Genomic DNA, 25,316 nt, shown 5'->3' on the forward strand with positions numbered 1-25,316 from the left:
GAAGTTCTACTGTTCTGAGCAGGGGTTTGTATTAGATGACTTCCTGAGGTTTTTTCCACTCTGAATTGTCCTATGATCCAACTTTTAAATAGTCTTCAGTGGGTATCTGTTAAACTTCTCTTATGCCTTTTTTTTTTTTTTTTCAAAATACAAACAAGACATGCTTAGGTATACTTTGAGGTACGAGTCTGTGATATGTAGGAAAGCCCACAGATTCGAAAGTGAGATGTCCAGAAAGCTATACTGTGCAGTTGTGTGGAAAGCAGCTGTTCCTCAAGGAAGAAGATAATTTGTCACTCAGTTATTTGGCTCTTTCAAATCTTTCAAGTGTAAATCTTTCAAGAATAAAAACTGTAGCTACTTGTAAGGAAAACAAAGAGCTGACTTATTTGCTGATTTGTGTAGTTTCACTGCTGTCTACTCAGAATACTCGCAAGAAGTTGCTCCTTTTTCTCAAAGATGCTGTGTTACTTTTCTGGTTTCAGATGTTGGTTTCTGAAAAAGAAGGTTCTTTTGCAGTTGCATAAAGTTAATGAAATCTATATTATTGTTTAACATCAAGAAAGAATTGAGAGCACTGAAAAATACACTTTCAGTAATAGAAGTCTGTAATTTAAATGGAATTGAGAAGCTGACTCTCATCCTTACCTTAGTTCATAGGGTGGTTCTCTTACAGGCTTTTATGAAACTAAGTGAAATAGAATGCAGTATCAGTTTCGTGACCGAATATAAATACTCCCTCTTGCTTCAGCTTACAAAAATACATTGTCACCATTGCAGAATACAGTGTTTTATCAGCTTTGTGCATCTCTTTACATGCAAAATTTTAAATGAATGCAGTCTGAAGGTAATCTTATGCTAATGTAGGATGCCTGATGTTACAAAGTTGCTGTTCTGGTCTTAAAGAATGAACAGGTAAAACTGCTGTCAAATATTTCAAGTATAAGACATATAGTAAAACTAGCTGACTGACCAAACGTTGTGAGATGATTCAAATAGAAATTTGACATTCTAGCTATTGAAAAAATAGATGAGTTTCTGCAAAACAGTTGCTATAGCAATGTGTTATTTATAACAAAAGAAAAGGCTTCTGAAACCAAAAAAGATTTAAAATGAATATGTTTAGAAGATGTGGGAGGACTGCCTATAACACCAAATCTGAATATACTGTGTTCTGGCTCTCCAATGGTGCAGAAATCACTTAAATTTTCTTCTGTAGGGCCAGTATATTGCTATGCATTTCAAAGGTATTAGTGTTTCAGTAAAAGATGAACTAAATGCTATAACGAAAGGTTAAAAGTATTCTGAATTACTATTTTGAGCTTAGGAGCGGTTGCCAAGCATTCTGCAGGCATGTCAGTACCTGAATACATTTACTACAGCTTTAAACTTCATTGATTCCACTCTATGAAACGACTAGACAGTGCAAGTCTGAATATCAACTGGATTGTCAGCTTGCTACTAATCGCTAAGATCAACATTTTCTCTGCTTGAATGAAGAAGTGCTGCAGACTTCTAATCATTGGATGAGGATCATGAGCTGATAAAATACCACCTGAGAATACTACTTCATACCAGCTTTCTTTATTACTGTCCCCAAAGACAATCAGCACAGCCATTAGATCTCTCAGTGTGGGTTTTCCAGAGCCATGCTTGATCCTGGTTAACTGTTGTCAAAAGACCAAGCCACTGAAACAGTTGTGTATGCTATCATAAACCAGTTTGAAACATTAGAGTCAATTCTGTTCAACATTTTTATCAATGATCTGGCTGCAGGAGTGGAATGTATCCTTAGCACGTTTGCTGGCAATACTAAACTGGGAGGGGCTGCTGATTCTCTGGAGGCATAAAAGGCCTTGCATAGGGATCTAGATAGACTGGCACACTGGGCAATCATCAGTGGCATAAAGTTCAACAAAGGTAAGTGCTGGGTGCTGCACCTGGGACAGAGTAATGTTAGCCACTTCAGTAATACAAAGCCTGATACTTGTACTATAACTTAAATTTCCTCGATGATCTGATTTTTCATTGAGAAATGCCTTCAACTATTGACTGCCCTATTAAAATTACACAGCTCAAGATGTTTGCTTCTGAGGCAGAAGAGTAATGATATGAAATAAAATGGTTTAGCCACTTACAAGAATGAAGCTGGAGGCAGATGTGTTATTTTCCATGTTAATGCTTGCTGCTGTTGCTATTCTAACATCTCCAAGTTTTTAAACTAGCTTAGAAACTCATTGAGGAGGATGTCTGGGTGTTGAGGATCTCTTGCTGTTCCATTGGAAAGTGTGGACAAATTGCAACCTGCTAAATACCTGTACAACCAGCCTTGTTCATTGCCCAGCACCATTCTCTGGAAATTCTACTTGTTCTGAGCAAACTGCTCTCTACCATTTCTGAGGGATGCTGATCAAGTTGCAATCGATCCTTTCACACTGCAGTGATGATGATCATAATCCATGATGCTGGCTTGGGTTACCTCCTCTGCTCTGTTCATGTCTTCCTGCAGCATCCTGTCAGCTGGGCTATTTCAACTTTCTGTGACAGCGTGGTGAACCGCACCAGAATGTCTTTTGGTTAAACTTCTGCTGCTGAAGCTAGTACTGCTGCTGCAAAAAATGTTTTTCATGTTATCAGCTGTATGAGCTGCTCCCTCTGTGGTTAATACCCCAGTAACATAAAGGTGGAGGAAGTGGGAGGGGCGAGGGTGAAGAAAATTATGAGCAGTGAGGAGGCTGCAGAAACTTCCAAGGGAAGCAAAGCAGCGAGCTGATCGCATATCCTTCTATATAACAGGGTAGGCTTGAGAGGAACAAGAAGAATGCATATTCAGGTTGGAAAAGGTGTAGCTAGTAACATAAGTTCCTCCAGCTCTGGCCACTAACAGGAGGGTTATGAACTGTGTCCCTCTTTCAGTTCATACTTTTGCTTGAGCATTTAGGTACCTTTCTATCTTATTTTGGTTTACAGGAGAACCTATGCTGTGAATTTGAATGCTGAAATTTGACAACCAACGTGGGTCACAGTATGATTTCACATAAGTGATGATAGGTTGAAGGGACTGTAACAAGACTGGAATACTACACAGTCTAAGTAAACACCATGTGTGTGCAATTCCTGCTACTTCATCTGCAAAAGCTGCTATGTCAAGATAACCTTTCTAACTTCAAAAGGGAAGGCCATTTGACTTCTGTTTTCTCTTTATTGCTCAGCGGTTGTAATGACACTGATGTGCTACATATCTGGTCTGCTACTGACAGGCCCTATTTACCCTCCCCACAGATATGACCAGCCTCCATAACACCTGCAAACCAACTTCCATGGAAAAACACCCTACAGAAGCCTAACTGTATTGTGGTGGAGATTTGGGGTATACTGTGTCCATATGCCTTGTGATTAGAAGTGTTCAAAGTGGTTAATAAAAACACAAGTAATGGTGCTTTTTTTGTAATACGACAGAATGCTACAGGGAACCTGACCAATTCTCTCAAACATGTTTTAACAAGCGACATTTTCCTCTGTTCCATTCTGTGTGATATGCAAATGCTACCTTCTATTCTTCTCCCCTGCAGAGTACAGGGATTGTTCAGTTATTCAAGTCTTCTCTCTAAAACAAAAGCATTCATTATGCTGAGATCACCAAAAAAGTCTTACTTTATTAGTACCCCTGCAAGAAGTCTTAAAGCAACCTGACGCATCAAACTAGGTATTTATACAGCCTTCCTGCAGGAGAGGAAAGGGAGGTTTTTTTTTTTTAAAAAAAAAGATGAGTAGAAGGGGATATTTATAGTTCAGACTTTCTACCCCCGAAATAACTCATGAGACTTATATGCCTCATCAGTGGAATAGGGCCTGTGGGTTAGATTTATAATTTCATAAGCAGCATTTGTCAAGATACCATTACACCACTCTCTCTTTGAATCAGACTAGTGTCTAGATGTCTCATTTAAGGTGGAAGCTTTTATGCTTGATGCAGGAATGCAAACAGAACAGTATTTAATTATAAGCTACTAGTATTCCCCTTCATCTTTCTGTATGCATCAGCCATGCAAGTAGGTAGTCAAGAGAAAATCTAAATGGTAGCAGTAGGAAGCATCTGTGGTACTCTGTCACTACTTATGATTTGTCGGTTTTGCTAACCGACACACTGGAAAGTTCTGCCTGCTGAAGCAGCCGGTGCTGCAACAGAAGAGGAGGAGAGGGGGGAAAAACGAAAAGTAAAGATGCAGCATTTCCTTTTCCAGACAAAGTAGTTACTTGCCTGTTCTGAGACAGCAACAAAGAGGGGCAGATCAGTTAGCACTCAGGGTTGTCTCTGAAGTGGCAAAAATGTAATATGTAAGGTTTCTTCTTTCTCACGTAACCCGATCTTCTCTGAAACAATTCCAAAACAAGCAGTTGCCACTGCTAGTCAGAAACACGTTGCTTTACTCCCATCCCTCTGGAGACTAACCTAAGGGAAGGGTGGAACCAACTTCTCCTAATTCGGAAACCAATGCCACTGATAAAATAAGGTATGTGAAACAAGCTGTGCAGCAGAACACCACCCCTCCTCCAACAAGTGTTCTCTTGTTTCCATTTCCATGGCTCTGGATACTACTTTCCTTGATCTTTGCCCCTATAAACAGACCTCTTGAACTTTAAGCCGAAGTAAAGGACCCAGAAAATCAATTGGCCCAGTGATCTCCCCTTGTTATTTTTTACAGCTACATCTTCCCTTTCTCCACTTGTAGCTGCAGGTGTTTAGGCACCATTCAGTTCCTCAATTTCCAACAAGAGGGGCGTACTGGTTCTCCTCACTTGTTTCTGTAGTAACATTAATTATAATTTCTCATACTTTGTACCTGGCAGTTCTGGTCACTGGATTCAAGCACTCGCATTCATTTTTCTGTTGTACTTTTACTGCTTACTCATATTTGATATGTTCATGTGTGTTTTTCCCTAGTCCTGCTTGGGTAAGTGCAGATAAGCAAGCTTATAAAAGGCAGGAGGTAAAGTAATTACCATTTTCCCCTCCCATGAGCAGCAGAAAAAAATAACCATGGGCTATTAAAACAGATGAAACTGAGTATACCATAGTAAGTTATGTATTTAATAATTCAATCAGACTTCCTTTATAACATGAGCCTTCCTGATGGCCATTACTGGTTAAACCAAATGAAGCAAGAAGGGGTACCACATGCTCTTCTATATTCATACAGTTCTCATAAATGGACAGGACCAGTTAGTCTGACCAGAAGCCTGAGCTGTTTGGGTGGCTGAAAGGAAGACAAGTCCAAACATGTGATGCGCAGCAGCTACTGAAGCAATAACTAAAGATCCTAAGGTGATGGGTCAGATTGCCAGCGAAATAGTCATCACCTTCACAGGGGCAGGAGCAGAGAAGACATCTGGCAAGCAGAAAAGGCGCTAGCGTTCCCACACAAAGTACATCTTATCTTTTGCCCAAGCTGAACTGCAGAACACAGGCGCTATGCACCTACCTAAACCAGCCAGTGTGCACACCTGCAGTACTGTTAGAAAGCTAGCTAGGACATTTTGTGCATCTATCAGACAGCAATGGCATGGACCAAACACTACCCATACTGCTGCTGTAACCTAGCTAACACCACAACTGCTATGTCTCCCTCAGCTTGTCTTTGTAGGAAAGGTGCTCCAGAACCCTCGATCATCTTTGTAGCTCTCCTCTGGACCCGTTCTAATACTCCATGTCCTACCATCCCAGATGCAGGTCTTAGCAACCTCACAAAGTTCAGTGATGTCAAGTGCAATCTGCCCATTTTTTCCAGTCTGTTGAAGTTTCTGCAGTCCTTCAACATACCAACTGCTCTCCTCAATTTGATATTGTTTGCAAACATGCTGTCAGACGGACTTACTGTTGGTGATCAACATCCTTTCAGCCTCATGGTCCAACCAGTTTTCCATGTGCCTTATTGTCCACTTAATCAAACCATGCCTTACTGACTGAGTGTAAGGATACTACAGGAGATCTTGTCAAAAGACCTTGCTGAACCCAAGGTATGCCACATCGGCTGTTCTCCCTTCATAGTCACTGCATAGTCACTCATCACAGAAGGCAATCAGGTTAGTCAGGTGTGATCCGCCCCTGCTAAATCCGTGATGGCTGTTCTCAATCACTTTCTTGTCCTTCAGATACTTGGGAACAGCCTTGAGGACGATTAGCTCCACAACCTCACCAGCTCCAGGCTCACTCACCAGCCCATAATTCCCCAGACCCTCTTTTTGCTCTTGTGAAGTTGGGTGGGATATTTGCTTTTCTCTGATCAAAAGCAACATCCCCTGACCACCATGACCTTTCAAAGGTGAGAGTGAGCAGCTTGGCAACAGTACCAGTCAGCTCCCTTAGCCCTTTCTGATGCATCTTGTCTGGTCCCATGGACTTATGTATATTTGATTAGTTTTAGTGCCCTCAAACTGTACCATCCTCTGCTGTGCATAATGGTTCACCCCAGAAACTACTAGTAGGCTAAGGACTTGGGAAACTGGAGGAAAAACATGACTGAAAACTGCCATAAAAAGCATCAAGTCGCTCAAACCTTTCCATGTCCTTTCTCAGTAAGTGGTTCCCCTGTCCCACTGAGCTATGGACACGTACTTTCCTCAGTTTTCCTTTTGCTGCCATGTACTTGAAGAAGACCTTCCTGTTGCTTTTCACATCCATCCTTTGTTCCAAGCTAAGCTTTGGCTTTCTTCACTCCATCTTTGTGTATGCATGTAGTTATGTTAAAACCGCCTTCCTTCTTCCTCTACAGCCAATCTTGTGTTTCCTTGTCTCTCTGTTGCCTCACCCACTTCTACTGGTAGTCACTGTTTCTTATACACTCAGGCTGTATGTAGGATGGATAGCACAGTCAAAGGTGAGGCCATCAGTAAAACTCACCTGAGTAACAATCCAGGCATGTAGCATCACCTGGCAGATATGACACGAGGAGAATTTTGAAGCTACTGACATTACTTGCAAATTTACACAGCAGAACAAGAGAAGTGAAGCCAGGTCTGTCCCACCCTGGCTGCCTGTGTCAGACCCAGAACTGCCAGATTCCAGTGCAGGTTCTGACAAAACAGTAGAAAGCAGAACTATCATGTATCTATCTAAAGACATTCCAGTGCAACAGGCCTGTGTCCAGCAAACCACATGGAAGGTAAGTTGGAGGAAAAAAGATGCAAAGCAATCACAGTATAGCACTTGACCTGCTTCTTCTACAACTTCGTGATGTCTGACTCATCACAAAATCATCAAGGTTATAATTCTTCAAGTCGAAGCTGGTTTTAGAAGCAGCAGAGCACTGCCAGTATTACACTATCAAAAATGATCCTGCTGGGATTTGCACATGAACTAATAGTGACGTGTGTAGAATTAGCTCAACTATCTCTACTCCTGTGATACAATTATCTACAACCTAAATAATCTACCCATGGGAAACAAAGAATTGATTTTATTTGAAATGCTAGTACTTGCCAGCACAGACACCTGTAATTGCCTTTGTAAGCATGCTACAGAGAGTCACCTTCATAGATGAGCACCCTAATATGAATGGGGGAGTCAATTCTATAAAATTCAATACGTAAAAAGGGAGAAATTCTGTGCTTTATTAACTGCAAACTATAAAATGCAACTGTGAAAATAACCGTATAAATAAAAAAGCAATTTCATCTCAGAAAAGAGAGCAGAGCCTGTCCTCAATCTCAGACAGAACAAGAACATCAGATGAAGAAGAAATTTGTGGAGATGGTGGAACCTGGTATTTCAGAGGTATTCTTACCCAGTCAAAATGCAGGGAGGGTAGAGAGAACCTTCATGAAAAGATCATATTTCGGCACAATGTGACAGGAAGAAACATGAAATAAAGAAGTCTAATTCAAGGTTGTGGGGCAAATTCCACATTGTCTATTATACATACTGAATAGAAGGCAGTTTGATCAGATGAAGAAATTTTCACAAACCTTGACATACCTTGCTGATACTGGACTGTGCATTAAGCTTCAGCCTGAGCTAAGAGACACTTAAACCAAATTTAGAACTTACCAACATAAGCAAGAAGTATTTAAAACAAATTGTGGGTTCTGACTCAGTCCTAAAACATACTGTGAATCCAAGTACTGTCTACATACCTAATGTCTCTTGCTACGAACTGCCTATAATACGGGGTTCAATTATTTTGACCATGTAAATTTTAGGCAAATATCCAAGCCAATGCAAGAAACAGAAATAGCCGTTCCCTTGTTCTTCCATATGACTCTGATACCACAAAACAAAAAACAAGTAGCTAGTGGAAAACAAAAGCTACAGACATTCTGAAATATAATCCTACTGATGCAAAATTTAACCAGCTAACATGCCAGAAGTGATTATTTCTGTCTTAAACTTAACAAAATGTAAAGAATAAGCAATAAGAAATAACATCTGAGGAAGGTGTGACACAAAACAGAGGTCAAATCGGAAATAACATCAGGGTTATTGAACAGAAAACATCATTATCTAAGTAAGATTGTGTTATGCTCTTCTACAGGTAATTTTAACCAGTAGCCTTAATTAAAAATGGCTCTTACAACTCTGAATTTTATTTCTACACTTTTCTTTTCTTTCTTTTTTTTTTTTTTTAAAGTATTCCCTAGGGGCATAGTAGTAATTTCTTGGAGCACTGAAATAAGAATTTGGAGTCAGACATGAATTCTGTCTCTGATTCTATGACAATTTCCCATAAAATTAGTTTCCTTGGATTGTGCCTTTCTAACAGCAGTTTTTAAATAGTGTTCACCACTATGTGCAACTCTACAAAAATTCAAAAGCAAGTAAATTTCTACTTATAGAATAAATGACTAGTAGAACTAGAAAAATACTTTGCAATCTCTGAATAAAAAGCACCGAATTAATATAAAGTATCTGATTACCTTAGCTATAACGTACACATCTACTATTTTTTCATACAATCCCACATAAGTTCCCCAAAGCCTAAAGTACCACCTGTGTACCACCATGAAACTACCACCCTTCTGTTTTGTTCCTTCAAGTTTAGGAAAAAAAAACGCTACCACATTCTTGTCTTTGATCTTCACTGACATATCATTAGCTAGCCACCTTCACTGGCATGCTCTGGATTTTTACACAGCCTTCAGATCTGAACATCTTTCATTCAATTCCTCATGTTTGTCTCACAACTTAATTGTTCATCTATGTACAAGGGGAAAATTGTATGTTTAAAAAAATGTTTCTAACCACTTTCTGGGTTCGTGAAATATTCTGATCAATTGTAATTGCAGGTGGCAAGAACAGGTGCTTTTCTACATTTTCTGGTTAAATCTAACGCATACGGAATTTTTTCCTTTTGAAATAATTAGTCAAGCATGATGCACTAAGGTTTTATCACTCCTTATATTTTCTACGTCTTCCCTTTAAATGTTGAAAACTTCACCCATCTAGTTTTAGCAAAGTCTGCTTTAAAATAAACCCCATGAACTACCTGCTAATATGAATTCTGTTACGTTCCAAGTTCATCCTTAGCACCCAGAAAATAAATTTATTGCCATCTTTTATTCAAAAATTAGGCAGCTAAACCAGGATTTGGTTTCACAGAGTCTGGACTTCAACAAAAGCTACTAAAATTGAGTAAGTGAAAGATCAAAAAGCTTATCTTCAGTTAAATTTATTGTAGTTTCTCTTTGTCCTGTGTATTCCATTTCCTAGTTTATTCTCCTTATTAGTTTCTTTAGATATATTGTTGCCTTACGATACATAGATAGACACTTCACCAAGCTAGGTATCTCCACACAACAGTTCACCAGTTTTCATCAACTCACTCTTGCAGTTAATATCCATGTTACTCTAGATGATGCTATTGTCAAGCTGTACTAAATGGAGATACTCTGCAAACACCGCTCTACGCAGCATCTGCCAAAGCATCAATAAATTTGTTCTAACCTTTTCTGCATTATATTAACTTCTTCAAAACATCAATACCCTCAAGAACCTAATAAAATACATTAATAGCTGCTGATTTGAAACACCCCATACCAGACAGTTTGCTAAGCTAATTTGGTTCCAACACATTGAATTTTGGAATAAGCCAGTTTGTCAGGCATTGTATGCAATGGCAAACGGCCATCATACCACACATCTATTTAAAAAACAGCTGCTTTACTTATTTTTAGGAAAGCTAAATGCAAGCAAAAATCTATTTACCAACACACCAATGTTACTGGCAGCACAGCAGATATTACTGCTATTGATCATCCATTAAAATATTACAAAAAGAAAAGACAGACAGAGATTTTCTTTAAATTTAGAATTGTGTGCAGGTATACAGGTAGTGATGTCATTGCAATAAAGCACCATAATAGGATTATCCCAGAAGATTCCTCTAGTCAGAACAATCTCATTATCAGAAAATAACACTGGCTGCAAACATTCCCACAAATCCAAATAATATACATACACTATAGAGACTATGGCTTGTAATCTAACATTGAAGATAACACTAAGGCAGGTTTACATGCAGCTCATTGCATGCTTCAACTGCATATTATTTTGTGAGTTATCTTTAGCATGCTTTTTGGGTACTTCGGGTTCTCCCTATTAAGGAATTCTCCAAAGGTTCTCTCCAATTAAGGAATTTAATCCCTGAAGTCATTACAAAAATATGTATCCTTTATATAAAAGTGTCTAATTAAAAGGGACAAACCAAAGAACCCTCTAAATAACATGCCCATTTTTATGCAAATTCTAATGACTTTAAGACAAATTCTTTGGCCCAGTAACTGTCACTCAGCTTCTGATCTACATAGCTATTTTATTTACAGTACTGTTTTAAAATTATGCTATTTTCCTTTACACATCTCCCTTCAGGCACTTTAAGTTCTCTTATGTATCCTTCAGTAGAAATACTATGTTTTCTGCAAAAGGAAAAATCTTAAAAATCTATCAGCTGCAAGCTACTGCCCAATATTTAAAATTACTTCTATGTTACTGTGCCTAATCAAGTCCCTATTACACGTCCTTGCTCTCTTGCCATATTTGAAGTCAATGACATTCTACAAAGCCATTTGACTAAATATAAGTTTGTTGCCAATTTTCATCAATCTACACAGACATAAAATTAATTATTTAAGGAAGCAGACCTTTTAATATTTTAACCCATCCCACTATACAGTTCCAGAAATATAGATCTCTTTAAATTTCTACTTAGAAATACACGTGATTTGCACGTAATATCCATCTTGTCTATTTGCTGAAAAAAAGAATCCATCCAGTGTTTTGGTGAATACAATAGCTATAATCAGTGCAATTCAGAAAGTTGAAAATCCTTTGCATTAAAAAAGACTAATGTTGGAGATTACGTAAAGCATTTGGAAATAGAACAGTGAAATATATTACACACATAACAAATATAAAATACTCCACAACTGTCTATGTGAGGCTGCCACCAATCATAGTGAATACAGACTATTCAATATTCAATGACTTAATAGGATTCCTGAGCTACCTCATTAGCAGAATTGGATGTAAAAATATTTCTTCAAAATTTTCTTAAGCTAGTAATATTTAAATGTCAGGTAATTTGCCATGTGTGCCCTACTTTGATAAGAGCCTCATCAGGCTTTTTACTGTGTATTGAACTATGTTATGTGGACTTCACTAATATGAAACTCATTTCTCCTTCAATACCTTCTTTTTGCAAATATGAGAAAGCTGTGACATAAAATTGATGCATCTGACTATGATTCCCTTTTGCATTTACTGGCAAAAAAAAAAAAGCAACCGGTTTTCATGAAACTTACAGTTTCTGTAGCTGGAGTGTTTGTTCCTCAGCTTTTTAGTCCAGCTGACAAACGGTCTGCCAGGAGCACTGTATTTTGAAAGAGCTGCAGCTACCTCCTAGCTGAAAGCATGCTGTCTGGAAACAGATCTGGTTCTACCTAGGCACTTCTTAATGTCCACTGATATGCAGTCCTATGAAGAGTTAACAGACAGATGAACAATGAATGCATAGAGCATAGCTATTTTTTATGTCTCCCTTCAAGTGGTTGCGAAAACATGAAGTCTTCCTGAACTTTCCTTCAATTTCTCATACACGTACACATTCTGATACTTAGAACACACTGTGCAACTTACTTTAGGCCCACTTGTGGGTCACTTATAAAACCTGAATTTCTTTTAGATTCAACTGATTTGATCCATAAGGCTATGGTAATAATACAATATAGCTATTTTTGTACAGGGCCTAAGAATACAAACCGAATATACCTAGGTATATACCCTATATACCCAAGCTTTCCCACTAAAACTTCTAAGGATGATCTTCAACAAGTCTTTAAAGAAAAAAAAAAAAAAAAGAGACTTTCATGTGACTTTCTTCAAATAATTTGTTCTATCATCCTGAACATGTATTTTCCTGTTGTTCCTCAAGTATGCATTTCTTAGATTAATTTTAACATCAACTATTTTCTGAATCATCCTCTGAATCAAATTTGTATGTATAGGCTTGCTATCCTTTTCCAATTTCTAGCTGTTGTTGGTAAACAGACTTTAATATGGCTTCGATAACAAAATTCCTCCAAACCAACAGTACTCCACAAGTTACAATCTCAATGTTTATTTCACAACTTTTTTTTTTTTTTTAAAACGTAGCAGAAAACAAGGCAGGATTAGAGGTTAGAAAGACGCAGGGGGGCAGAACATGTAACAGTTCTGCAACTGCAAGACGGCACATAATTAAATCTACGCATCCTGAGACCACATTCTCCTCCTTCAAGCAGCTGAACAACGAACCGACCCCCGCTGGCAAAACGGATCTCACACTCCCCTCTAGCGCCCAGGGCGCATCACAGCCTCGTACCTCCCCCTCTGCCACAGACCCAAGGCCAAGGTCTTCTCCTAGCATTCCAAAGGTTCTGCCGCTAATGCAGCTGCCACCAATGCGACTCCACAGAATAGGTGGGCTGCTATGTTAAATCTGTCCCCTGTGCACATGCGTTATTTTACCTCAATTATTTCATTAAGAAATAATATATTGGTGTAATTTATGCACGCATTGCAACATAAACACACACAAGTTACTCAGTTTGTCTACATGCCCTTGAATTCAACGTGCACTTTAATGAGGTCTTTTCCTACTGTGACCATACCACCTGCACAAACCTTGAGTTACAACCTTAAAATATTCCCCCATATATATAATTTCTGCTTAGATTACCTTTAGATTACCTGTTACCTTAACTTAGTATCTGAGAAAAACATTGCAGATGCTGAAACAACAGCCTGCTGAGGCATTCATTATGTTTGGAAGTTATTTTATGATGCATCGTTTATCATTGCCATCAGAGTGCACAACAACCCACTATCGTAGATTGCATTTGTGTATCACAGAACAGTTACTTTCAACCTTAAAAAGACAATGCCAACTCGTATTAAATTATGAGGAGTTACAAGAATCTCTAAGTTATTCTAAAAATAAAATCTATGCATACTAATGAGAAAAAAAAGAAATCAGCATAAAAACTATTACCTGCCAGCTTTATGACTACAATTATTATAGCTAATTATATAACTGCAGCAAGGGACTGCTTTGCTTCCTACAATCATCTGTGAGTCCTCAAAATGCCTTCAGGTGAGGGAAAACAGCAAGGAAGAGATTAACTTTGTAAACCCTACAATTTGAGAAACGTTCTACCAGCGCTTTGTAGAACTAGTGATACCCACCCACCTTTCAGTAATCATAGCCACAAAGCAAACAGACTACCACTTGGCACTGTTTCAGGAATTTTATGGGCAGGTACAGATTTTAGTTTATTGACAACACCCCAAAAAGAGAAAAGGATATTAAGTTGCTGGAAATGTAGCAGCTGTGAAGGCAGCAAACGGAGAAAGATTCAGTATGACTGAGAACTCTCATTTATCTCAGCCTGTAAATAAAATAACAAGTGCTCCTGTCCATTGGGTTTTAAGGGGCTTTAGGAACACAAGATACCAGAAATACTGAGATCCCGTAATACACAATTACAGAAGCAGAAGGTCATTTCTCTCAGAGAACAGAACACAGCAACTTGAACTGGTACAAAAACTGCTTCCCAAAGGTAGCTTGGCTGTTTGATACCTTCTGAGGCATTATTCACAGTTAATAAACCCTAGGAAACAGGATAGTTGGAAAAACAGTTGAGAAATGCCTGGAAGAGTTCAACAGTGGCGAGGAGGTCAAGTAAACTGAAGTTTACTCACTGTTCCTACAACATGGTAGGACATGGGATATTCAGGTCTTATCATTACAAACTTTTTTAATCATACATTTTTAATTTACAATTACCAGTCATAGAAGCTAACACAAAGGGATGGTTGAGTGAACTGTATGGAAAAAACAATGCCAAACCAAGAACAAGTAATGACATAAAACTGTAGGTCCGAATTAAAGTCAACGTGTCTTGTCCACCACTTATTCTTCAAAAAAACTTCTTTTAAGTTCTGAAGCTGTACAGGCAAATCATCAGTCTGCATATTGATGTAAGGACTAGTTAGAAGATCTTCATGGAAACTTTTTATAGACTTGTGATAATATTGCTTTCTTCAGCATTTTTAAATTACTATTTTAAATCTGCATTTCATGATTAAACCCAATCGATTTAGAAGTGTTCTGTAACTGACCAATCTTACACATTGACCTAATTACTAACCTGATTCTATAGATGTTTGAGTTCAATGTCAGATGAAACTCTGTAAAATGCAGGCTAGATATTAAAAAAAAAAAAAAGTAATTGCAGTATAAGTTCTCTCTTTGAGAACGCTTGCATATTGAATGACAGATTATTAGTACAGCCCTCTTTTTTTGCTAATTCTTGTCACCCCTGTTTCTCCTAGCATAGCTATTGGAGCTGGGGAGCTATTTTTCCAGGGAGATTGGTTCCCTTATCCAGCTTTCTGTGAGGCTGCATTCACAGTGCTACAGTAACACTAAATTTTGTGTTTAAAAGAACAAAGCAAAATCTAGTTGTACTTTTTTAAAGCATTAAATGACTGCTTAAGGACAAACTGGGTATGACACAACCACGAGTACTGACTGGAAAAGCAGTCAAAACACCTGGAAAGCACAGGAAACAGACAAGGAGGCCTGTAGTTCATCAGCTTGCTTAGTTCAACTGTCATCCTGCATCAATTTAAGTCACGAGATCCAGGCAAGATGGGGTAGAGCTTCCAATAACTTTGAAGATTTTGCCTCCTCCCCAGCTCACCTGAAAGGAAAGGCCCTCAAGAAGAGGCAAACAAAAGCTCTGGCAGATTTAGACGCAAATCTACAAAAAGCGGTGCGGTTACTCAAGAAAACCTGCCTCTTGATACCTCCCCGGGGTGCTCCTGGCTGCTGCCCAGGGATGGCACTCCTAGAGCGAAGATAAACTGGGATTTTGTTGAAAGACAACTGTGTGTGTGCTCCCTGGCGATAAGCCCCTAAGTGTGACACCCTGCGCCTCGCACTTCGGTGCTGCAGCACCCTGCTCCCTGAGCCAGCCGGAGCCTGGGGCTCCCTTGGGCCAGCCAAACCCCCACCCTTGCGCCCCGTCCCCCGGCCGCCTCCCAGCCCCTCCGACACCGCCGAGGGCTGGCGAGGCCTCCCTGCAGCCGTTGGTGCGGGCGTGCCCGAGGCCGGCCGCGCTGCCGGGGGGCGGCCCCGCCCCGGCCGGCAATGGGCGGACCGAGGGACGCGGGGCTCGAACCGGCGGCGCCCTGGAGGCCGGGGGTGGGGGCGGAGGGCCCGCTGCGCCCATGGCCTCCGCGCTGGTAAGGAAGGAGCCGGCAGCCGGGGAAGGAGGGCGAGGGGCTGCCGCGGGGGGCGGGTGGATAACGGTGGCTGACGGTGCGCCTCTTGTCCGCCAGGAGGACCCGGTGCTGCTCCGTCCTCTGCGAGGCCACCGGGCGGCGGTGACGGGCGTCGGCTTCAGCGCGGACACCGCGGGGCTGGGTGAGTGCGCGGGGCCGGGCCGGGCCGTTCCGGGTGCGGGTCCGGCTCCCGGGTCGGAGGCGGGGCGGCCTCCCCCGGGCGGGCCCCAGAGTCTCTGCCCCTTCCTTAAGCGACAACTTTTTGAGCAAACCACGAGGCGGGGAGAGGGAGGGGTTTGTCCCGCGGCGAGCGCGGAGGAGGAGGAGGAGGAGGAGGAGGAGGAAGTAAGCGAGGGGAGTGCCGAGGCCGCAGGGGCCAGGGGCCGCTTCGTGCCGTGTCTCTCCCCCCCCCCCCCCCCCCCCCCCCCCCCCCCCCCGGGTGCCCGCAGCCGGACCCGCCGGCGGCTGCCCGGCAGCAGCCCCCGCAGCCGCCCTGAGCGAGGGGCTCTGCCCGGAGCCTGCCATGAGGATCCGCTTGGCGAGGAGGGGGCCCTGGGTGCGCAGGGGCTGCGCGCTGCTCGGCCTCCTGACGGCCGCCTACTTGGCGGTGGAGCTGTCGGTGTCGTCCTTCGGCGCCTCCCTCGGCGGGGGCAGCACCGCCGGGGCGCGGTGGGAGAGGCGCTTCTCCGGCGGAGCTGAAGAGGCGGTGGACTTGGCGCGGCCGGTGTATGACAAGTCCCCGCCTGATTCTTACGCCCCGGGAGAATGGGGCAAAGCCACTCGCCTGCAGCTGAACCCCGAGGAGAAGAAGCAGGAAGAGGAGCTGATTGAGAAGTACGCGATTAACATCTACGTGAGCGATAAGATCTCTCTGCATCGGCACATCGAAGACAACCGGCTGAGCGGTTGTAAAACGAAGTCTTACAACTACAGAAAACTGCCCACAACATCTGTTGTCATCGCTTTTTACAATGAAGCCTGGTCGACGTTGCTGCGGACAATACACAGCGTTCTTGAAACCTCTCCTTCGGTGCTCCTAAAAGAAATTATCTTGGTGGACGACTTGAGTGACAAAGTGTATTTGAAGACTGACCTTGAAAAATACATCAGCAGGCTGAAAAGAGTTCGTTTGATACGGACCAACAAACGAGAAGGATTGGTTCGCGCACGCCTGATTGGAGCTACGTTTGCGACTGGCGATGTCCTTACATTTCTCGACTGTCACTGCGAGTGTGTCTCTGGTTGGTTAGAGCCGCTGCTCGAGAGGATTGCTGAGAACGAGACTGTTGTGATCTGTCCCGTCATTGACACCATTGACTGGAACACATTCGAATACTACATGCAATCAGCAGAGCCCATGATTGGGGGCTTTGACTGGCGGCTGACGTTTCAGTGGCACTCGGTGCCTAAACACGAACGTCTGAGGCGCAAATCTGACACTGACCCAATCAGATCCCCGACGATGGCCGGTGGCTTGTTTGCTGTCAGCAAGAAGTATTTCGAGTACCTGGGTACCTATGATACGGGAATGGATGTTTGGGGAGGGGAGAACTTAGAACTGTCATTTAGAGTTTGGCAGTGTGGAGGCACGCTGGAAATTCATCCGTGCTCTCACGTAGGCCATGTGTTTCCAAAGCGTGCACCATATGCTAGACCAAATTTCCTTCAGAACACAGCACGTGCTGCTGAGGTATGGATGGATGAGTATAAAGAACACTTCTACAACAGAAATCCTCCAGCAAGAAAAGAGAACTATGGAGATATTTCTGAAAGAAAGCTGCTAAGAGAGCGTTTGAAATGCAGGAGTTTTAACTGGTATTTAAAAAACGTATTTTCGGAGTTGCACGTACCAGAAGATCGTCCTGGCTGGCATGGTGCCATCCGCAGTGCAGGAATATCATCAGAGTGCCTAGACTACGTTTTACCAGAACATAATCCTACCGGGGCTCACCTTTCTCTCTTTGGATGTCATGGTCAGGGAGGCAATCAATTTTTTGAATACACATCAAATAAGGAGATTAGATTTAACTCTGTAACTGAGCTATGTGCTGAAGTCCCCGAGCAAGAGCATTACATAAGTATGAGGAGCTGCCCAAAAGATGGATCTCCTATCCCAGAAATTATTATATGGCATTTCAAGGAAGACGGGACCATTTATCATCCTCATTCTGGAAAGTGCCTTACTGCTTATCGTACTACTGAGGGGCGTCCTGATGTGGAAATGAGAACTTGCAATACTGCAGATAAAAATCAGATCTGGAAATTTGAGAAATAGCCACCACCAGCAGTAAGAATCAAATTGAATAGAGTCTCCAAGGTTTTTACGTGCGAGAGCAGATGATAACATTCGATTGTATACCTTGGAATGTTTTCAGATGCATCTTCCCTGTAGTAGCATAGAAAACATGTCTGCTGTGGTGAACTGTATGGAAAGCAAAAGTGAATACTGGGATTTAGTTTCTGAAACAGTGATTACAGATCTAATGCCTTCTATTTTTGTAAAACTTTGATCCATTATTTTCTTATTTCAGTCTGTCTTGATTATGTGGGAAAACAAATCATTTTCAGTGGACTAAAGAGGGATATTTTTTTTGCTCTTAAAGCTAAACATGTTAAACCTGCAAGATATTGTGACATGAAAGCAAAGATGTTTTTACTTACGTCAGGAAAAGTTAAGGTTCTTGCAGCAGTGTTAACTGACCTATTCTGTGGATGCATCGTAATATACATATCTAACAACCTATGTGACACTACAGTAACGTGATCAAACTGACATTGATGTGGAAAGTTGAATCTTAAGCCTTGGAATATTTCTAGGTTTCTAGGGAATTTACATGCTATTGAGGGTTTTAAGGTGACCTCTAGCTATACTCCACTGAAGAAAAGGAAGGTGTTTTTAGTGGATGCATTTTGGCACTGCTTTGCAGTCTTGCTCCTGTTGTGGAAAGATTAACCTGGCAAGGGTGAGTCAGGAGCTTGTGCACTTGGAAAAGAGTAGCAGCACTGGAACCAGGGGCATGCTAGAGGTACTGTGAATGGGAAGAAAGAGGGGTGGTTAGGAGTTCTGCTTAAAGGTAACGGAGAAGGAGAGAAAGCACAGAACAGCATTAGCTACTGCTGTTTCTTTGCTATATATTTAACATTTACATCATCTTTGTGTAAACTTTTCCTTGTTAAGCCTGGCTTCCTGGGAACACAATGTCTGTGTGACTATGCCATGTATCCATTTTCTGGATTTTGATAAATCTTACAGGTTTTGGACTGGCGGCAGGGTAAGGGTAGGGGAAAGGAACACAAAGGAAAAGTTGGGCTGTTTTATTTTGTGTCATGTGTTTTGGCACCAGCTGGCACGCTCTGCAACTGCAGTAGAGGTCTGAGATAATACAGCACACACAGCTTCTTCCTGCTCATTGTAGTGTTGTGGGAGACCTCGGGAAAGGTTGAAAAGCAAGAGTTACTGAGGTAAGGGGAGTTGGAAAGGCAAATGACAGCTTGGAAGAAAACAAGATTTGATAGTTAGGTGGTTCACAGGACATCTTACCATTTTCTGTATCCTGTTACGCTAAGTTTTCAATAATACTGATTCTTGAATCAGGTCACTGATTTGCTTTGAGTGTGATTATAGGCAGTAGATGTGACTGATGTGTATTGGAAAAAAATGTCTTAGTGTCTGTTTTTAGCTATATATGATTAAGTTAAACACTTACTTTAATGTTTCAGGCATTCCAGCTCTTTCACATTTCCAGTTACTTTCACTGAAGTGGTAAATGCTTTTTGGTAGCCACAGTACAGAAATCCTTGTCACTGGGCTGGTAGGTAGGAACTTTAACTTGTGGGCAGTAAGAATCTGGATAAAGGCACCTGAGGAATGTGGTAAGCGTGGGTTTGCTGCAGGCATTGGTAGGTAGAAGGGTTTAAGTGAGACCTGAAGTAAGTGAAGATATTCTAAAACTAAAGTGAGAGTCAATTAAGATTATATGTTTGAATCTAAGTGACTTTAGAGAGTCGAAGGATATTTATGCAAACGGGCATAGGGGAACAGAGGAAAAAAATTTGGAGCTGGGGATGTAGTGCTGAATCATGCTTAAAATGCTTGCCACTGTGTGGCATGGGTTGTTTTAAGCCTTTAACTTATTTTTAGGAGGTTACTTGCAATTTGACTTTTTTTTTTCTCCCTAAAATGATTTTTGGGAAAAAGGGAACTTCTTTACTATATAAGGGAGGCATTCCTGAAAAATTCCGTTCCACTGCAGCAAGGAATTATTCTGTGGACCTACAAGTTATGAATCACTGATCAAATTTTAAAAAGGCAGCCAGTCATTATGTACTGGGGCAATAAATTATAAGAAGTATGTGCTTTTGTGTAACGCTTGCTGTAAACTGTTACATTCAATAGAAACAACACGAAAAAGACCTGGATTCTCCTACATGGCAGAAACATCAGTTGTATATGCAATGCATGTTTCCTCAGATGAAAGTAATTAAATAGTGTGAATATAGACTATGCAACTTTTATACAATTAACTTTTTTTAGGACTTGACAAAAACTATATTTCGTATAAAGAATACCTACTTGTTGAATTTGACATTCAAACTGTTCCTTATCTATTTAAGCAATAAATCTTCTAAGTGAAACTGCCTCTTAAAGTTTGAAAACTTATTCTCACTATATGTACTTGAACCCTTCTTCTTTCTCCCCACCACCTCCCATTCTGTTTTTGTGGTTATTAAAAAAACCTACAGGTTTAAAAATCCAAAAAAGGCAAAAGTAAACAACCTGGATTTCAAACATTTTTAAAAAAAGTATATATATTAATATATATATATATATATTTTTTTTTTCCCAAAAGGAAATAAAAAAGATTGAAGTAGAGGAGGTAGGGAAGGAAAGAGAGAGGGGAAAAAAAAAAAACTTGCCATTCTGAGTTCAAGTAGGCTTAAACTGAGTTGTGGTAATTCTACAGAAATACTCTAATCTGGTTGTTTTCCAGTGCCTACAGATTTCTGGCAAATCTGAAACTATGGAAGATTTTTTATTGTGTTAGACTTTGAAAATTTGGGGAACACTTCTGTATATTTTAAACTACTGATTTTTAAGTCATTTAAGAAACTGAATGTAAACTTAACACTGAATAAATGTGGGAGGGCTTTGAGGTTTCTCTTGAAAAATAAAATTCAGAATGATAATTAAATATCGTGTGCTTTTTTTTTTTCAGTCCTCTTCCACTTATGTGAATACATACACTATGCAATGAAAATTAGGTACTTTGAACTTCATGGGAGCTATTAAAGTTGTAAAATGTTGTTAAAATGTTGTATCTGCTGTGCTTAGAATCCTGATTGATTGCCTGGATGGAGGTTTAATTAATAATAATAGTTTTCATTTAAGTAGGAAATCTTCAGAATCAATGTTAACAGTGTTTGTATTGCGACATTGCACCTTATCACGAGATTTGCAAGGTTGCTATAACGTGGGGATTTCTTTGTTTGTTTTGTTGTTCAAATATTCATTTACACACAAGTCCCTGCACTCTATTTGACCTGTAATCCTTGCATGGGTGAGGTAATTATACTGGAGATGTTTCAGTTTTGGGGGGGGAAAGGGTGACCAAGTGGTGTGTTTTTCTGGTAAAGCCTGGCAGGTGTATCCTTCTCATCTTTTGCACAACTTCATCTCATAGTCACTACTGTGGTATTCCGGGAAATGGGAGTGTAATGGTAATTCCATATTGTGGCACCTCGTGTCTCTGCTTATGTGTGTACAGACACACATTTGTATGAAAATGGGTATCATCAATACACAGAACTTCTGTGAGCCAAAATTGAACTTGGTTTCATTGCAAGTGCCCATAAACATTTTTCTGGGATATGTAATGCCCAGGTATTTGTTTAGAGACCTGCAGCAAAGCGATGTGTAAACCTGACCTTTCCATGAGGCCAGGTGTTTATTCTTTGCTGTTCTGTTCTGTTCTGACTGATAACCAGAAAATATTTTCTAGAGATAACCTCAGTGATGCTTGGGTGTGTACAGAAAGCACTGAGGTTATAAGCTGGACTAAGTTTCATATTGAAGTCAACTCAGTGTGAATTTTCAGCTTTCTTCTTTCTGCTTATGTGTTGCATTTGGTCTGTTACTACCATTACTACAGCAGGGCCAAATTGTTTAATCTTTCACGTCTGAACATGTTTCAGGAAATGTTGTGGTTTCTCTGAGGAGCACGTGCCACAGACCTGTTTATTAGCCCATCTTAAAACACTGTTCTGGTACTTCTGTGTTTCTCTTTGTTTCATTTCTAACACTAAAAATTGTCCGTGGAGATGTGTTACGGACCAGATTTGCATTAGCCTGGGTGCCTTGGGAAAATACTACACCTACCTAGTGTGCAAATTTACACCTACTGATATAGGTTTAGGGATAGTCTGGTCCCATGTCTTTTACCAGAAGCCATTTTTGGAGGAGAATGCTATCTCTGAGCCAAGTCCCAAAGGAGAGTTTAAAATCTAATATTTTATTCAGGGCTTGCCTTGACATGTGTATTAATAATCTGACTCCTTTCCTTCCACTGCTGTCAGTGCCATGAAACAGGCTGGAAGGAGAAGATCATCCCTGTTTTCTTGTCCCCCCTCCTCCTCTGTTCCTTTCAGCTTCCAGCTATTCTATTCCCTCCCTTTCTGTACTAAGGGTAGGAATTTGTCTATTTTTAATGGGGGATGTGCAATTCCCTTCTTTTCAGTTATGCCCTGTGTGCTAGCACTTAGGAGAGATGAGGAAAATAGGGGTGTAGGAATATCACACTTACTACTTTAGTTAAGCTTCTTGTTGCTTTTGCTGCTTATAGTTTCCTGAAAATGATCAGTCTCCGGTTAAAGCTATATCTCCTTTCTCAAATGTAGATAGCGTGCTGAACTTGTGACTGCAAAAAATAAAGGTTCTATTGCTTTCTCTTATCAGACCAAAAACTTCACATTGTATTCTGAGCTATACAAATGATAGTGTTAAGAACTTGATACTTAATTAGGATTACAGAATTATATTTAGGTATTCGGTTCCGTTTAGATGTATGAAGTGTTAGAAATGATATCTTGAGTTTAATTTGGCCTCTCTTCTGAGATAAATAGTAGATGCTTGGGGAAAAAAAAATCCATCTCGGAGATCAAAGTGAGATTCTGAACTTATCATTGAAAACTTTGTCTCTTGTTTTTAGTGACACTTAGTATTTGGTAATGTTGAGTCTGGATTCATACTTAGGACACGTGCACGATGTTGGGCTAGTTTGCTCAGTATGTGGGAGAGCTAAGTGTTAGCCTTAACTTCCCCGGTCTTCTGATGTCCTTGCCAAAAGTCTGCTGGCGGTATTTCTGGCTGCCGGGCTTCCAATCAGGCTAAGCAGACCAAACTATCCATTAAAACACGGTAACTCCTCCTTCCCTAACATTCTTGCAACCCAGTAAGTTCATGGTAAATCCAAATTCATAGACATTAATTAGCTCTGTTTTTTCTAATAACAGCAAGCAGACTCATAATATCTTTTAATTATTTCTTGCTAGCTACCTCTTCTTTGGATAGGTCTCTTATGATATGGAAGCTGAAGAAGCAGTGCAGAGCTTACAAATTTGTGGGTCACGAGGATGCTGTGACCAGCGTGCAGTTCTCACCAGAGGGGCGGCTACTTGCTTCAAGTTCCCAGGATCGTACTGTCAGACTATGGATCCCATGCATGTAAGTGTAATTGGGCGATGCTGGCTGTATGTTTCTTTCACGTGTAACGTGAATATTGGGGGTCTTACCTGGTAAATGTTTCTGTTGCCTTCCCACATTCCTGACTGGGCTTCAACCTAGTCATGGGGGAGCACAAGTAGCATGGTTCTTTACTGTGTTACTTTGTTCTTTACTGATTACGTTGTCCTTTCCAAGGTTTAGCAATTTAGATGTTCTAATTTCATGAGTATGCAGAATTAAACTTGGTAATACTTCTCTGGCTTAAAGGGTATATTTCTTTTATGAGGATTGCATGACTGCACTTCATTTTGGAGAGACAAGTGATGAGTGAAACAAAAATAATGTTATTGGAAAAAAAAATTGATTTGTCTGTTTAGACTGTTACTCTCAAGTAGTAGTGATTGCAAGCTATTCAGAATAATCTTAGGAAGACTGGTGTTATTTTAACTCTTAAGCATTTTGTAGATTACTGTATCAAAAGATTTAATAAATAGTCTTTTAAATACTGCATGAAGGCTAATACTGCTAGTTAATTGCAACGTTTTCTAAAATTCATCATTTTAAATATGATTACTGCTTGTATTCTAATATTTAACCTACAAATGAGGCAAAAAAAAAAAAGCGACAATGATTTAGTGTGCATTGCTTTTTTGTTTGAATGGGATGTAGTCTTCCAAGTAGATTAACTTTTTATGTTTTTTGGTTTGTTTTTGTTTTTTCTTTAAACCCTAGTTCTGTTAAATATTATTGTGAATTTGGTTTTGTTATTTTTTCAGTCATGGAGAATCATCAGTACTGAAAGGTCATACAGCATCTGTTCGTAGTGTGAGCTTCTCGCATGATGGCCAATTCCTAGTTTCAGCTTCCAATGATAAATCGATAAAAATATGGAGCGTTCACCGTCAGCGACTTTTGTTTTCCTTATTCCAACACACTCATTGGGTTCGCTGTGCCAAGTAAGCTTTGTTTTTATTCTCTGTGAAGAGGGTGTTATGGTGGATTCCATATCCAGAACTCCTTGCAAAGGATTTTTATTTCCTAGAGCAGAACTAAAAGAGGAAAAATCTGTGAATAATAAAAGCTGCTCTGTCACTACGAATAAAATTTTAATAAACCAATCTCATATATACATGCACACACTCATTTTGTACGTATATCCTAACTGAAGTCTGGATGCTTGTTTTGTGTTAATATGTGCACATATGAAATCTGTTAGTGATTGTTACATATATTTTTTTGATAAATATATATATATATTTTTAACACTAAAGGACAGGTATATCTTTCCATATTTGTTTTCACTCGGTATCCTGTTCACTGCCCTGATCCTGTATATTTTCGTGCTGTATTAACAACTTATTTTGCAGCATTTACTTATGTCTATTTTTATTATTCATAGTAGTGGTTTTCTCAGATATTCTACGACCATTCTTGGTCATGAGTCAAAGTGAGTTAAATGTACAGAATCGGAGAAGGTAAAAGAAAGTCTTTGTACTGAAAGTTAAGATTAGCAACCTATTTAAAGGCAGAGTTCTTCAAAGACGAGAAAAGATTGTTCTTTGCTGATTTATTTCCATATTAATGAAAAATCTGCAGCTAAGAGAGGCCTGCTTTAAACATCTTGGTGAAGAAATTTAGTGCTAGTGAAGTACTGAGCCCTACAAAGTTCCAAAGTATCTAATCTTGAGAAGAAACATAGAAGATCTAAAAATAGTATATCAGTGTTCTTGAATATTGTTGTGCAGTTCTGCAATATGAGAAATAATAAGTATTGGT

General features: G+C 40.3%; 1 protein-coding gene and 1 long non-coding RNA gene across 5 annotated transcripts in view; one reads left to right on the plus strand and one right to left on the minus strand.

Annotated features, from left to right (window-relative positions):
• LOC121070565 lies at window positions 1–15,504 on the minus strand. Its single transcript, XR_005820139.1, has 3 exons — window positions 14,683–15,504; window positions 11,797–11,968; window positions 1–4,315 (listed from the first exon to the last, which is right to left on the minus strand). It is a non-coding gene; the product is annotated as an uncharacterized LOC121070565 (long non-coding RNA).
• Window positions 15,505–15,634: 130 nt separating this feature from the next.
• Window positions 15,635–25,316, plus strand: part of POC1B (POC1 centriolar protein B) — a 51,997-nt gene continuing 42,315 nt past the window's right edge. For 2 of the 4 annotated variants that reach the window (XM_040557848.1, XM_040557879.1), the window contains exons 1-4: window positions 15,636–15,781; window positions 15,878–15,962; window positions 23,369–23,540; window positions 24,317–24,496. In XM_040557848.1, the coding sequence (XP_040413782.1) occupies window positions 15,767–15,781; window positions 15,878–15,962; window positions 23,369–23,540; window positions 24,317–24,496 (452 nt within the window). In that variant the 5' untranslated portion in view covers window positions 15,636–15,766. Of the gene's footprint in view, window positions 15,782–15,877; window positions 15,963–18,108; window positions 19,283–23,368; window positions 23,541–24,316; window positions 24,497–25,316 lie in introns of those variants that run through there. The other 2 variants (XM_040557868.1, XM_040557858.1) reach the window with 2 other exon arrangements.

Source organism: Cygnus olor, chromosome 1, assembly GCF_009769625.2.
Source record: "Cygnus olor isolate bCygOlo1 chromosome 1, bCygOlo1.pri.v2, whole genome shotgun sequence".
Classification (NCBI taxonomy): Eukaryota; Metazoa; Chordata; class Aves; order Anseriformes; family Anatidae; genus Cygnus; species Cygnus olor.